We start from the raw sequence: 15,647 nt of genomic DNA, 5'->3' as shown, positions 1-15,647 counted from the left end.
CATATTATTGTGAATTATTGGTTATGTTGAAAATTCATACTCAGTCATATTCATTTCATTGCATATCATATCTCAGTCTCTGTTGTTATTTATTGATACATCATATCATTATTTTTGGGCTATTCTCATGATATTGTGAGCACATGAGAGAGAGACTGGAGAGATTGATGACTGAGGGAGGCCGAGGGCCTGATTGTAAGGATATTTTGGGATCGGGCTGCACGCTGCAGCAGACCATGTTGGCTTTATATATGTAACACCCCGAAAAATTTCGAAGTACTTGAGCGCTAGTAAGAAAGTTGATGTGTGCTAATTATATTATTTTATGTGCAGACAAGGCCTATTATAAGAATGATATCAATTGATCTTGATAATATATGTATAAAGTGCACTAAGAATGGTTTATGGTCTATGAAGAGCCCCAAGGCTAAGACAAATTGAAAATTTCATGATAGAATAAAGTTTCAAGTGAGTTCGCACAAGAACTAAATTCAAACGAGCATATCATTCTACACTCATGCGTGTGGGATGGACTCTTTGCCAAACATATAAAAGAAATTGTTGAATAAATATTTAATAATAGTCAGACTTTCAACCAAGATTTCCGTTTCCTTATATGTCATTTTAAATTGTGACAAAGTTTAAACTATTGAAGACTAGACGCATTTATGTTTTATTGTTTTTTAGTTGTGCAGCAAAATAGCATTTGGTAGCTTTCCAAGAGGCCTACCGCTTGTGACATAATGTATATAGTCACGATTTTAAAGTTTATGAGGTCATACAACAATTTCAAGTTATATATATAATAATAAATAAATTTATAGTCAAATATTTATAAATATTTAATAAATTTTTTAATAAAAATAGAGAATTTGAACAAAAATTACTAAGTTTATGAAAACACATAAGCTTAAGGCTAGATCAGGGTCCCTTTTAATAAAAGTGAAGTTCTGGACAATAAATAAATAAAACAAACAAACAAAGATTTGTTAAAACATCTGGGGGAAGAGAAAATAAATAAAGAGCAATAAGTGAAACCGAGTAAGATTAAGAGTGACACGTCACTCTGAAATGAATAGAACAGATTTAAGCAGGTGAGTCTTGACTACTGAGTCATGTGCTTTGACAAAGTCTTAGGAGAATTTGGATAAAAAGAAAAGAAAAAAAATGTACACGTCAATTAGTTTTTTGGCTCTTTGCAATCTTGTTTTTAGTTTTCTAACGTTATCTCTCTTTTTTACACATAAAAAATTTATTTTTATATGTAAAAGATATATTTTTTCACACATAAAAGATCTAAAAATGTTATTTTCTTAAATTTAAAATTATAAAGGGACATGATGTACAAATAACACTTATTTATTTTGTTTATTTGTACCAAATTAAATAATTTTAATTTTAAATAAAAGTAAGATCAAGTTAATTAATCATGATTACGTGAAAGAGTTAAAATAAAGAACACATATGCGGTGTAGCTATTGATCCAACTCGATGATGGATTCATAATTTAGACCATATAAATTTTGAAATAGACATAATTATTTTTAGCACTACTTAATTATTTACAGAATTTGATCCTGAACACTGCCGAAGACGTGATTATATATCGCGTAAACCCTTGACATATGAATAATTAATTTCAAAAGAAGTTAAAGAGGGGATTGGTTTACCCCTCGTCCACACCTAACCCAACCCAATCCTCCGTACAAGTGAAAGAGTGAGTACCTACAAAAACCAAGCTCCCTTCTCATTTGCTTGTATATATATATATATATGTGCACTTGTATGTAAAGTTCCTCACAGAAATTTAAGGTGTATTCATTCTTCCATCTATTTATTTATTTATTCCAAGATATATTATCATTAATTTACTCATTATAAAGGGAGGAATTGAATTCCTTAGGAGAAAGAATGGGAAAAGTGATTGTGAAAGCAGAATTAGGCGAGGAGACAAACTTCAACTGGCGATCGTCAACGACATCATTCTCAATATCTGATCATGAAGAAATTACAAGGATGCCTTTGTTAGCACTGAACCATGTTTCCTATGTCTGCAAATCTGTTCCTACAAGTGTCCAATTCTTTGAGCAAGTTCTTGGTTTTGTTCTAATCCAGAGGCCCTCTTCCTTCGACTTCGAAGGAGCTTGGTATGACCAATATAATATTCTCTAACACACACACACATATATATATATATATTTTACATGCATTTGTGCCAGTATTTGGAAATGATATCACAAGTGCATGTGTAAAATTATTTAGCATTATCCGTACATATAAGGTAAAATCTAATTTATAAACATCGATTCAGGTTGAGACAATAAAAATAAATCTCTGATATTTTGGGTTGATTTTTGCAGGTTGTTCAACCATGGAATTGGAATACATTTGCTAGGAAAAGAAGATGCAAAGTCAAAGAAGGAAAGGATAAATCCAAAAGACAATCACATTTCATTCCAATGCTCGGATATGGACCTCATAATTGAGAGATTGAAAGAGTTGAAGATTGAGTATGTAACAGCAACTGTGAAAGAAGGTGGAGTCACTGTGGATCAACTCTTCTTCCACGACCCAGATGGCAACATGATTGAGATTTGCAATTGCCAAACTATTCCAATTCTTCCACTTTCCTCTTGTCCTCTCAAGAAGTTCAACAAATATCCAACCTTCAACCAAACCATTCCAAATTCTTTTTACAGTATGCGTGTCTCTTCTTGTTTTAGTTTAAAATGATTTTTATATATACTTTTATGTTACCCAAAAGATAATTATTGGTAATTATGTATAAAAGTTGAATTAGTCACTTGAGAAGTGCAACAAGTAACATGTCACAATAGATTTATAAATTACAATGATAATAAAAATTTAGCTTAAAATGAGGACAAGCTTTTTTCCAAATGACCTATTAAGTTTGATTAAATCAATGGCACCGGAAAGAGGAGAATTAGACGTTACCTTGTAGTTTTAGTAGCATTATTCTAATTTTTGTGGTCAAAATTGCACGGGCTAGCTATTTTTTGGACTGGTAATTTAAAAATAGTCAGCGTTTGCAAAGTCATTAAAAAAATAGTCAATGTATTGCTGAAACACGAAAAGTTCCAGTATAATATGCGGGATTATGGAGCTCCTGCGTATAAACTTCCAGCATATTATATTGGAACTCGAGGACACGGAATGTTCCAGCATAATATGCGGGATTATAGAGCTGCTGCATATAAACTTCCAGCATATTATGATGGAACTCCAGCACATATATTGTAAAATTCCAACATATTATACTAAAAGCTCATATGCAAAAAATTTAAAACTCCAGCATATTATGCTGAAATGTTTCCGGATTTTTAACAGTATTTTTGTTCATATTTTATCTTTACATGAAAAGTGGCTAAAATTCGGGTACTTCTGAAACAATGACTATTTTTCAATCACCAATTATAAATCTAGCTATTTTTAATTTCACCCATTTTTGTGTGTTTGAAAATGCAGGGAATGGAACCAGTAAGATGAATTGCTTAGGAGAAGTGGAATATTTGATGATGGAGAACTTAGCCATGAATATGATAGACATTTCATTTTGAATATTTGTACATATCTTGTTTGGGGATCTTCATGTTTTTACCTAATTGAATTAAATAAATACGGAAATTTCACTTGTTAAGATCATACAGGCTCATTGGACTATTTGTAGTTACTTACCTCATAGCACAATAGAATAGAATACTTGATTGTAGGCTTAAAACACTTTTATCAAAACATTAAAATTGATCTATTACATATAGATATTTTTGCACCCATATAAATGATCGTTCGACTTCAAAGCATTGGGTTCATCCTAGGTAGGGGCGTAAGCAGGATATTTCACAAGTGATGTGGATATTTATAGAAAAATAGAGAATAAATAATATTAATTATCATATTACTCCACAAGAAATAGTCTTAGTTAGAAGAGATTGTGAGTTCAATTCTAGCTCACCACAAATTTTAACAATAGAACCTCTAACTTCTTAGGAAAAAAATTAGGTACTTAACCAGTGTGCCAAGAAATAATATATATCAAGTGGTGTTATTTTCTTTATGTTATTTTACCCGTACAGTATTACTATATATATTTCATAAAAAAATCGACGAAGCGGTATCGCGTGACACCGTTTAGTTCCACATGCATCCGTCCCTGATCCTAGGGGTGTACATAGGTCGGGTTGGTTCAGATTTTTTGATTATCAAAACAAACCAATGGTGTCGGGGTTTGAAATCTGTAAACCAAATCAAACCAACAAAGCCGGGTTTTCAATTCAATTTTTTCCAGGTTTTTCGGGTTTCCTCGGGTTTTTCTCGGTAAAGTCTTCATAGCACAAAATATGTAACTTGTGCTCCAAATATTTCTTTAGTCCTAATAGGATACAACTATATAATGTATTTTTCAAGAAAATAACACAATAATATGAAATAAGTCATAGCATTGTACTAAAATATTCAATAACAAAGATAATAAAATCGCATAAAATAAATATTGCTAATTAATAAGCCATAATAAAAATGAACACAATCTAAAAGTACTATATAAGTCGTGCTAAAATAAGTACATCTACTAAGTACTATTACTTACACAATTAAGCACTAAAGAAAAAGATAAACTAGTTATCCATTTTCAATATAAACCAATGCAAAACTAAAAATAGATATCCAACACTATTGTCAGTTTTGTTGAATTGAATTTATTTTATTAGTATTAGTATTGATTTGAACTTTATTTGAGTTGCTATATTTATGGGCTATAAAATTTATTGGACCATTTAAGAATGTTAAGTCCAAGACTCCAAGTTTGAAATAATACATTAAAAGATAAAACTGTGAAAAAATTTAAGAAATATTTATAAATTGATTATAATAAATATTTACATGTATAAAATATTAAAAATTACATAAATATAATGTCGAGTTGGTATGGTTTCGGTTTGACTTTTTTTAATTAAAACCAAACCAAACCAAACCAATTATGGTCGGGTTTTTTTCCAATACCAAACCACATCGTGTTTTTATTTTTGATTTGACTCAAATTATCGATTTGATACAGTTTATCGGTTTTCTTTTTACACTCCTAACTCATCCAATGATTAAGTCCGGCTACTTCTATGAGTAAACATTTGCTATTATCAGCGGTCGGTCTAACTCCTTGATTGAAATGTAAATAGAATATTAATTAAGTAGACCAGTAATAAACTAGATGAAGCTCTCAATTTTTTTCAATTTAGTGTACCAAAAGATGGATTATTGTTGTAGCAATTAGGAAAATGATTTTGGAGGATATTTGAGCTGGTTTTCAACGAAATGCATACCTTTGAGTGAATTTTTGTTTATTGTTTTTTGAAAATAAATTGCATGTGATTTCTTACACTAAATCTGATTTTCAAACCAATAGCTCATCAAATATCCATCTCGTTCCACCAAATCGGAGAAGATTCGCTATTTATGGTTCGCTTAAGATTAAATAATTGTTATTTGTTACAACCATTTTTCTTTTCATTGAGTTCCAAATGAGCAAGATATATTCGCCGTACAAAGAAAATGTTAAAATTCTTCTTTTTTCAACTAGATAATTCGTGCACGTAACGTTATTTCGTTAGTATTCAATTCCTATAGAAACATGATTACTCAAAGAACATAACAATGTGAAAAAATTAATACTGGATTCTAAGTAACCTCGAATATACTGATGATACTTGTTCTAAATCATGGAATATACAAAAACTTAAGTTTCAATTGCTGCGATTTCTAAATAAAATAGACTTAACATGTAAGTTTTTACTAGAGAAAAGAAACAAGCTAAGGCGCACACACAAAGAGAGGACTTAGTGGTTTTGAGATGCTTATCTAACTTTTATTAAAGATTAAATTTCAACAAGAAAATAAAAATAAAGGAGACATATTCCAAACCGTCCCAAAGAAATTACAATTTGAGAGATCAAGTTCAATTCTCCATTCATGCACGACACATGAAAATACCTAACCTAAAACAATAAACAAATTAGGGATGGATAGCGTATGATCGATATGCTTGATTAGGTTATCATGTAAACTATACAAACAAATTTAGCTTTAAAAAGATATAAATTTCTTCATACAACGTCTTACAATGTAGACCAACATTGAGTGGAGTAATAAGCTATCTATTATTTACTAGGAGTAATTTTAAATGGTAGACCTGAGGACAAAAAGAACTATCGATCTCTTCTAAAGTAGCAAAGATAAAGTTGAATTTTTGCAGTGAAATAAGAACATGCCTCCACATTCCACAACTACATGCACAGGAAAAAGAACATAATAAAATGCAGGGGCGGACCCACGTAGGGTCAAGAGGGTTCAAATGAACCCGTTTCGTCAAAAAATAACACTGTATATATAAGTATATTTTATATTTTTAAGAACGTTTTATGTATAAAAATTATTTTGACCCCGCTTATAACATTGTTGACGAATAGCCTGTTGGCAAAGTGGGTTCAAATTTTTCCCAAGGTTTTGAGTTCGAAACCAGTCAGAATTATTTTGTTTTAATACGTATTTCCTATTTAAATACGACGTCGTTTATGTCTAAAATACAGTGACCCAACTCATTCCCAAACTAACAACCCCAATTCCGAAACCCTTCTCTATTTCTCTGCATATTTCATAAATAATGCTTGTTGTCTCTCTCTCTCTCCCTCCCCTTTTTCTCTCTCTCTCTACTGAATCTTTTAGTTCAATTTTAAGGTCATATTGCTTCCTTCCATAACTGTCTCCTGCCATTAGCCTCTTACTCTCTCACCATCAACTATCACTATCAGGTTTCTCTCTGATTTCTAATTTTTTTTCTTGTACATATAAATTAGGTCTATCTTATCAATTATCATTAAGTGATTTAGGGATGACTAATTGACTATAACACATTGGATTCAGATTAATTTTGTTTTCTAAGTGTATGAGTGTATTATGTATATGTGTTTGGCTAACTGCATTATATAGGTATTCCTTTCAATTAAATTAATTATTCCATGATATAAATAATCTGCTTTAAAATACTTGCGCATCACTAGAATTTACATTGCTGATTTTTTTATTTGTTCTCTTTGTTGCTTCAAGAAAAATTATGATGAAAATAATAACTCTTGTAAAGACATTTTGAACTTTCAAAGTTGTGGTCCAAAGCTATTTAATGATGATTAAAATCTCATCTAACTGTTTTATAATATAATGATATGTAGAAAAAAAGAAAATTAAATTATTGGTGAAGAATGAATAAATGTTAGTTTAAATTTAAGTTTAATTAAATTATTCTTCTAATTCGAATTCTAATTTGGTAATCCAGTTTATGTTACAATGAAGAGATTTTATCCTCCGGTATCTTCCAAGTTGCCACAATCAACTTCATCCTCTCTAATTGTTACTCCCGTGGAAGAAAATTTGAACCAATTAGTAGAACAACCTCAATCCTCTAAAAAACAAAGACAAAGAATAGATCTCGATTCTTTAAAGACTGATTCAAAGGAGAGATTACCCATTAGAGACTTTCATCCAAATGAGCGTGATGAGATTAGAAGAGAATACCTCCGAAGAGGTCCTTGCCAACCCCGATATCATAAGTTTCCTCAAAGAGATTTTTCGGGCTTAAAGCGTCGTTTCAATCCTAAATGGTTTAAAGGATATCATAATTGGTTGGAGTATAGTGTGATTGAAGATGCAACTTACTGTTTGTATTGTTACTTATTTCAAGATGAAGGCATTCATCAAGGTGGAGGTGATGTATTTTCAAGTTTAGAATTTAAGAGCTGGCACAAAAAGAACAGATTAGATATGCATGGGTCGAGCAGTATTCATAATCAGGCAAAAAGAAAATGTGAAGATCTATTAAAATAAAAACAGTCAATTCAAACTTCATTTGATAGGCAATCCACTCAAACCAAGCTCGAATACAAAATTCGCTTGAAGGCTTCAATTGAGGTGGTGAGACTCCTATTGAATCAAGGATTGGCATTCCGTGGATATCGTGAAGATGAATCATCATTAAACAAGGGTAACTTTCTTGAGATTCTTTCATGGTATGCAGAGAGCTGCGATAAAATTCGTGATCTTGTGTTGAAAAAGGCTCCAAAGAATGATCAGTTGACTTCTCATAAAATTCAGAAAGACATTATCATTGCATGTAAAATTGAAACAGTTAAAGCAATTATGGACGATCTAAATGGAGACTTTTTTGCATTGCTAGTTGATGAATCATGTGATGTATCACGCAAAGAGCAATTAGCTATTGTCATGCGATATGTTAATAGATGCGGATCTGTGGTGGAGTATTTTATTGGGATCGTTCATATTTGTAATACTACTGCTTTGTGTTTAAAGAAAGCAATTATTGATTACCTTGCTCAATATTCTTTGAGTTTATCTTATGTGCGTGGACAATACTATGATGGAGCAAGCAACATGCAAGGGGATTTACGTGGCCTCAAAACTTTGATTCAACAAGAAAGTAAATCTGCTTATTCCATTCATTGTTTTGCACACCAACTTCAATTGACTCTTGTTGCGGTATCCAAAAAATGTCTTGAAGTGGGAGAACTTGTACTGTTGGTTTCTAATGTATTGAATATAGTGGGAGGTTCTTTTAAACGTATGGATGATCTTCGAGAATCTCAAGCAGAAAAAGTTTAAGAAGCATTAGACATGGGTGAACTTGAAACTGGTAGGGGTTTGAATCAAGAACTTGGTCTTGCTAGAGCTGCAGATACTCGTTGGGGTTCTCACTATAAATATTTTAAGAACTTTATTTCTATGTTTGGCTCAATTATTGATGTTCTTGATACTATCGTTGTTGATGCCTGGACTTTAGAAGAAAGAGCTAAGGCAAAGGGATATCTTAGCAGTTGTCAAACATTTGAGGTTGCTTTCATGTCGCACCTAATGAGAGATGTTTTGGGGATCACAAATGAGCTTAATACATCCTTACAAAAAAAGGAGCAAGATATTGCAAATGCTATTCTACTTGTTGAAGTGGCAAAGAAACGATTGCAAAAGCTAAGAGAAGAAGAATGAGATTCACTTATTGATAAGGTATCTGCATTTTGTGTCAAGTATAATATTTTGATACCAAACTTTGATGACCTCTATGTTAACTCTGGAAGATCTCGACGTAAAGTTGTTGATTATACTATTTTACATCACTATCGTGTTGATATATTTTTTAAGATTATTGATTGGCAAGTTCAAGAACTCAATGCTCGTTTTAATAAGGTGATAACGAACTTACTTATTGGAGTAGCTTGCTTAAATCCAGTTGACTTATTTTCCAGTTTTGACATAAACAAGATATTGAGGATGGCTGAATTATATCCTGATGATTTTGATGAAAATATAACGGTTACACTCAAGAATCAGCTTGAAACTTATATTGTTGATATTCATGATGTTGATTAAAGGTTCTCAAATCTACAAGGACTTGTTGATCTTTCTGAAACACTAGTTAAGACAAATAAGCATTTGAATTATCCATTTGTGTTTCGCCTTGTGAAATTTGGTTTGCTTCTACCTGTTGCCACTGCTACCGTTGAAAGAACTTTTTCGGCGATGAAGTTGATCAAGAGTGAATTGCGAAACCGAATGAATGACGAATTCATGAGCGGTTGTTTGGTACCTTATGTAGAAAGAAAAATATTTAACACCATTTCTGATGAGACTATTATGAATACGTTTCAGGAAATGAAAACTCGTAGAGGACAGTTGTAATAATATATTTTATTAATATATTTTTTTGTTGACCTCTTTATATATTTGCTTCTTCGTATTTTGAACCCGCTTGATAAAAATTCTGGGTCCACCACTGATAAAATGGAGAGATCACTATGTACCAGAACGGCCCTAGAATAAATTTTATTGACTTCCATCCCAACATTTTATATTTGTATAACAATCTAATATATTCTAAATACTATTGAAACATATTTACTAATTTTTCTAATTATGACATTACAAAGCATATCGCACCTTAAAAATACAAAAAATCCTTATTAAAAACTAACCTAAATTTTTAGTTCATCATCTACTTTACAAAGCATGTCTAAACTTTAAAAATATTTTTTTCTTTCACCAATGTGATGCACTCAGAGGCGGACTCAAAATTTAATCACAATGAGGGCACCAATAGATTTTTAAAGTTTAACTTAACCAAAACAAATGAATGCCGCCTCAGCAGGCACAAATGCATCAGAAACAGTGACGCTAGGATCAACCACAACAACACTAGTAGTGGTGATGCCAATGGATAGAGGCAACTTCTACCGGTGCCTCAGCAGGTTAAAATAATGCATGTTTTGTATTTGTTACCGTAGTGGCACTCCCCTTTTGCTAACCAATACCTGCACATTGCTCTAAACGACATTTTTCTGTAACAATCTAACACAAAAACTTACACCACTACATCAGAATCTCCACTACATTCTCAATGCAAAGAATTAAATCAATCAATATAATAGTTAACATTATATATATATATACACACACACAATAAACTAAAATACAATAAAAAAACAAACCCTAAAAGCGAGTGAGTATTACTCAGAATATTATTAAGTAATGATGGATAATATGAGTACTAGAGGTGTGTGTGAGAGACTCAGCAGAGCAAATCATGAAACGAGCAGAAAGATGATCGAACTCACTAGAGCAAATCGGAAGCGAACAAATCGTGAAGCGAGCAAAGAAATGATCGAACTCACTAGAGCAAATCGGGAAGCAAGCGAGAATAGTGCGGGAAATTTCAAAATTTTCAGTGGGAAGGGATATTTATAGAGCTTCCGCCAGAAGCTTTTTAGTGTTCTTCTTTCAGTTTTTGCCTCTCTTGTTTTTACCCCTTCATTTTACTTCTACATAGGTCAAACAAAGCAAAAAAGTAAAAAATTAAAATTGAAGAAGAAGTAGCGTATAGGATAATGGGTCCTTCCAAATTCAAAATACTTCCAAGGCGTAAAATTGATTTACCAATTAAGGCATATCACCCTTTAATTATTTGGAACAACAGAGCATAAAATCAAATGAAGGAAATAAAACGTTATACTACACGAAATAATGCAGGTCCTAAATTTAAAAGAAGTTTAAACTAGTTATTATATTTGACAAATCTCTTCAAAAAATATCTTTTAGTGTCAAATTATGAAGACAATATCAACGTTGATTTTAGAATTAGCATTGCCGAAACAGATTTATTTTGGATGATTTTAATGAAGTTTTTTTTTATATTTAATATAATCTCTTACATAGGGGTGTCAAAATAATTCTAAAAACCAAGTGAACCAACCTAACCGAACCTAATTGTATCAATTATTGGGGTTTTCTAAGTAAACCCATAAATTTAATTATAAATTTTTAATCGCACCGCAAATAGGGTAGACTTTTTAATTGTATAAAAATATTGAGAAGTATCCAATTAAACCAAACCAGATATATTTATATGTTAAGTTGATTAATATTGTAGACTTGAACCTTGGCCCCGGGATGTATTCAAAAGGAAGAAATTCAAAAATAGTCAGATTTACAAGTGATAATTGAAAAATAGCCACAGTTTTAAAAGTAATCGAAATTTAGCTACTTTTCATGTAAAGATAAATCTGAATGAAAACACTATTCAAAATACGAAAAATATTTCAGCATAATATACTGGAGTTCCAGTATAATATACTGGAACTCCAGCATAATATAATATACCGCTCCAGCATAATATGCTGGAAGTTCATACACATGTGCTTCAATCTCCAGTATATTATGCTGGACCGGTCCGTGTTACAGCAAAATAGTGGCTATTTTTCAATGACTTTGCAAACGCTGACTATTTTTGAATTACCAGTCCGAAAACTGACTAATCCGTGCTATTTTTACGTATTCAAATGGAACAACTTCGAAATACCCAAGCACCATTAATTAAGTAAATAGAAAATTAAACAAATAAAATTTCATAGCTAACCGTAGGGGTACTAATTGTAACTAATAAGAGAGAAGAAATTTTATTATAACTTATTCACTCATTCGAACAACCTTAACCAAATCCAAAAAAAACATATAATTTAGAACATTTTACTAAGGATACATATATAATAAATACTTGAGTAGTATTGTTTACACCAAAAACATCGTCTTTAAAGAGATATTAGGTCATATACAAAAACATAACATATCATAATTATCTTCATAAAAATATATATAAATACAAAATTATATAATTAACCTACAGAAATTTTTAAACATTGCATGTTCAGAAGATAACCAATAACTCTGCATTCAACTATTTCATCAATGTAACATTTATTTCTTAATTTCAATGAATGTTACATTTATCTCGACGTCAGTTGCTATTACACTTAATTTGTTCTTATTCCAAAATTTATATAATTTTTTTAATAAATGCAAAAATTTTATATATGAGAGATAGATGGATTGTGAGTGATAATTAAATATAAAATTTTGGTACTGATAAATTTGTCTTTAAAATTTTAATTTTATGCGTCGGTGTTGGCTTATTGGAATAAGCAAAAATTTGAAACTTCTTATCTACAGTGGAAAAATTGTGCTCAAAAACACTTTTCTTTCTTTTGGCCGAACACCTCAAATCTTAAGGGAAAAAAATTGCTATTAAAAACATGTAAAAAGTAATGCTTTAGCTTCTCAAAAGCTTGATCATATAGAAAAAAGTGGACAAACAGAAGAATTGGAGACAGTGAAAGCTATACCGTTCTCATTTACTTCTTTTATTGGAATGAATTTGGATCTTGGTGAATGGAAGATAGGCGAAACTGAGAATAAAATTGACTTTAGATCGAACATAAATCATCAAGTTGAAGTTGGGTGTAAAAATATATTTTAAATCTTGAACCTTCAGTTACAAATCCTTAGTCATGTTAGGAATTCACTTGTAAATTCGCGCTGATTGCGAAAATGAGAATAAAATTCAAGTAAAAGTTGTTGTCTGAAGGTAAATTTCAATTTTCAAGAAGTTTCGTACTTTCAACTTCCACTTACAAATGGTTAATTTTCGTAATACTTTTTTTTCTTTTCAAAATGGCAACTATACCTTCCCGCTCTTTTCAGGTTCAACTATAGCGCCTTTTAAAATGGCGTTATATCTTAACGGGCAAACGACCGTTAAGGTATAGTGCCCTTTAAAGGGGAGTTATATATATTTTGGTAACTATGTTTTTTTTCCACACATTTTGGTTCTTTGAGTCTAAAAGAAGCACATTTTGGTTCCGGACTCCAAAATGAGTGAGTTTTTCTTCCTCTCTTTCTATTTCTTAGTGACTTTTCCATGTTCTTAAACCAACATGAGAACACAATATTTTCATATTCATGTTAGTAAACGAAATTCCACCTAGAATAGTCAGTCCAAATTACATGCAACTTAAATTTACAATCATATGATTGAAATGGAGGAGTTTTAACTTTTACAGGAGCGGTATGTGTCATGAACATACTTACCAAATTGAAAAATAAGATCTATAGCATAGTTGTGAGATGAGCAATATTCTATATGAGAATTAATGTTGAGGAAGAGTGTTCTAAATGTGGAATATTGGAAATGTTGCAATGGATGTGTCGCCATACAAAATTAGACAAGATTAAAGATGATCATAACTCACGAAGGGGCAAGTATCACATGATGTATGTTCACTCAAGATGGTTAAACATTTATTTGATACAGACCTCCAATTTGCGCTCTCTTTTTGGCAAAGAGGGATTGCCATCATAGTAAGAATATGACCATTTCGAAGGGCACGAGTCTCCCTTCACTTCAGAAGGGACGGAAAGAGAAGGCAATCTTGATAATAGTTATCCAGCCAGAGGCCAAATCATCCAACGTAAAGACAGTTTCAGCAGTGGCTGTCAGCTTGTCGTGCATACTAAGGTTTCCTTACCTTGTTTTCCCCTGTCAACAACAACAACAAACCCAGTGAAATCCCATAAGTGGGGTCTGGGAAGGGCAGTGTGTATACATATCTTATCCCTATCTTATGAAGGTAGAGAGGCTGTTTCCGAAAGACTCTCGGCGAAAGAACCTTGTTTTCCCCTGTATATCCATATAAAGACAAGCTGTACCATTCATCTATTCTTGAGCATTGCCAAGTTTCCAGCAACATCTGGTCACCAACATATAGTGAATTACTGACACACAAATCCATCTATATACAAGCCTTTATAGCATCGAGCATGATCATAAAGTTATCATTCACATCTTCTGTTCCTATTATCACATATCGTTGTCTAATCTTCTCAAGTCTCTAGACTTTTAACTTGTCTCATCCTCTTCTCCTTTTCCTTGCTTTTGCCTCCTTTTAAAGAAGTCAGCTGCTTCCTGTACCTAACAGCTCCAGCATTGATTGGTATTCCCCTTCTCAACACTCTGTTCATGAGACTTATGTACTTGTTCCTCATTTTCATCAATGGATGCTTCTCAACCAGTATGTTCTTGTTAAATGCCTCCCTGAAGACTATAGTATGCGTCCTAATCTTATTCGACAAGTAAAATATACCCGGATGATGCACTAAAGCTTTTCTAAACCTTATTCCAAATCCTAAATAATCCCCTAAGCAACAAATATTCTCCCTCTGTCTTCTTTGATACAAGTAAACTTAACAGTTCATGAATCACCCCAACTGTCCATTTCTCTGCTTGATCACTATTAGGAGCCAAGTGAATGCATCTTCATAAGGTGAAATATAAGGCAAATTCTGCCACTCCTCAACCCAATTCCTCAGCTTATTCACCAAATCAAATCGTCTTGGTAAATTCATCGAAAACCTTATATGCACTCTTTTCCTATCCCCAAAATCCTCACTTTCACCCTTTTCTCCATCACAGAAACAGCTAAATCCTCCCTCCATTTAACTAACTCCAATCCAAAAACCTCACGACCATCAGAATCCTTAAAACCCATTTGACAAATCTGAAAATACTCATGAAATTCAGGTAAAAAGCTCAACAAATAATCATGAGGCAAACCCAAGTCAAATTTAAACCTTTCAATAACATAAAAAGGAAGTCTTTTAGCTCTTGTGAGCATCAATAACTTTGCTAATCTGTACGCTAAATCTTTACGGTAATGTAAAAGACTAAGAAAAAGGGTCTCATCATTGTGTAAAGATAGTGCATTTGGAGTGAGCTTTACATGTAGAGTGGATAAGGGTACAGGAGGCCTGAAAGTTTTGAAAACAAAAGGGTAATTCTGGACGAAATTGAGGGCATTGGTGGGAAGATTGAGTTGGGGTTTGAGAGGGGAAATGGTGCGAAGGGATAAAGATTTTGAGGGGTGGGAGAAGATTAAGTTTTTGAGGGAGAGTAATGGTTTGAGGTTCTTTTCCTTTTCTACTGCTTTTTCCAGGTATGGGTCACGTACCCATTTGACTCTTGCGTTCACGAGGGTGCGGATGTGTTGCCGGAGATGGTGGTGGATGACGGTGGTTGTGGTGGCGATGAAGCGAACCATAGTGAATCACTGAAGTAGTAGATTAATCGCTATTCTACGTCCACCTTACTGCTATAAATGTCAAGCTATTACTAATTTTTAAATATTTTTAAAGTAATGAAAAACAATTTAACTGGAAATTAACTTTGGCGTTATTGAAATTGCTTATAT

At 32.3% G+C, this 15,647-nt stretch overlaps 3 protein-coding genes and 1 long non-coding RNA gene across 4 annotated transcripts; 3 read left to right on the top strand and 1 right to left on the bottom strand.

Moving 5' to 3' along the window:
- Positions 1-1,779: 1,779 nt before the first annotated feature.
- LOC104101037 (glyoxylase I 4-like) lies at positions 1,780-3,663 on the top strand. The gene is made up of 3 exons (XM_009608438.4): positions 1,780-2,147; positions 2,361-2,698; positions 3,487-3,663. The coding sequence occupies exons 1-3, from the start codon at positions 1,912-1,914 to the stop codon at positions 3,576-3,578; spliced, it is 666 nt and encodes a 221-aa protein (XP_009606733.1). The 5' UTR covers positions 1,780-1,911; the 3' UTR covers positions 3,579-3,663.
- Positions 3,664-7,353: 3,690 nt separating this feature from the next.
- Positions 7,354-8,682, top strand: LOC138904138 (uncharacterized). Its single transcript, XM_070192615.1, has 2 exons — positions 7,354-7,776; positions 7,897-8,682. The coding sequence occupies exons 1-2, from the start codon at positions 7,354-7,356 to the stop codon at positions 8,680-8,682; spliced, it is 1,209 nt and encodes a 402-aa protein (XP_070048716.1).
- A 12-nt stretch (positions 8,683-8,694) lies between these two features.
- Positions 8,695-9,063, top strand: LOC138904136 (uncharacterized). The gene has a single exon (XM_070192612.1). The coding sequence runs from the start codon at positions 8,695-8,697 to the stop codon at positions 9,061-9,063; it is 369 nt and encodes a 122-aa protein (XP_070048713.1).
- A 4,340-nt stretch (positions 9,064-13,403) lies between these two features.
- Positions 13,404-15,647, bottom strand: LOC138894112 (uncharacterized). The gene is made up of 2 exons (XR_011409074.1): positions 14,070-15,647; positions 13,404-13,928 (listed from the first exon to the last, which is right to left on the bottom strand). It is a non-coding gene; the product is annotated as an uncharacterized lncRNA (long non-coding RNA).

Source organism: Nicotiana tomentosiformis, chromosome 1, assembly GCF_000390325.3.
Source record: "Nicotiana tomentosiformis chromosome 1, ASM39032v3, whole genome shotgun sequence".
Taxonomy (NCBI): domain Eukaryota; kingdom Viridiplantae; phylum Streptophyta; class Magnoliopsida; order Solanales; family Solanaceae; genus Nicotiana; species Nicotiana tomentosiformis.
The sequence above is the reverse complement of the archived record's forward strand: the minus strand, read 5'-3'. Positions and strand labels throughout refer to the sequence as shown.

Coding starts and splice junctions, on each gene's coding strand:
- LOC104101037 (XM_009608438.4), top strand. CDS start 1,912: ATGGGAAAAGTGATTGTGAAAGCAGAATTAGGCGAGGAGACAAACTTC. Junction 2,148..2,360: donor TTCGACTTCGAAGGAGCTTG/GTATGACCAATA, acceptor TGATTTTTGCAG/GTTGTTCAACCATGGAATTG. Junction 2,699..3,486: donor CATTCCAAATTCTTTTTACA/GTATGCGTGTCT, acceptor TTGAAAATGCAG/GGAATGGAACCAGTAAGATG.
- LOC138904138 (XM_070192615.1), top strand. CDS start 7,354: ATGAAGAGATTTTATCCTCCGGTATCTTCCAAGTTGCCACAATCAACT. Junction 7,777..7,896: donor TTCATCAAGGTGGAGGTGAT/GTATTTTCAAGT, acceptor AAATAAAAACAG/TCAATTCAAACTTCATTTGA.
- LOC138904136 (XM_070192612.1), top strand. CDS start 8,695: ATGGGTGAACTTGAAACTGGTAGGGGTTTGAATCAAGAACTTGGTCTT.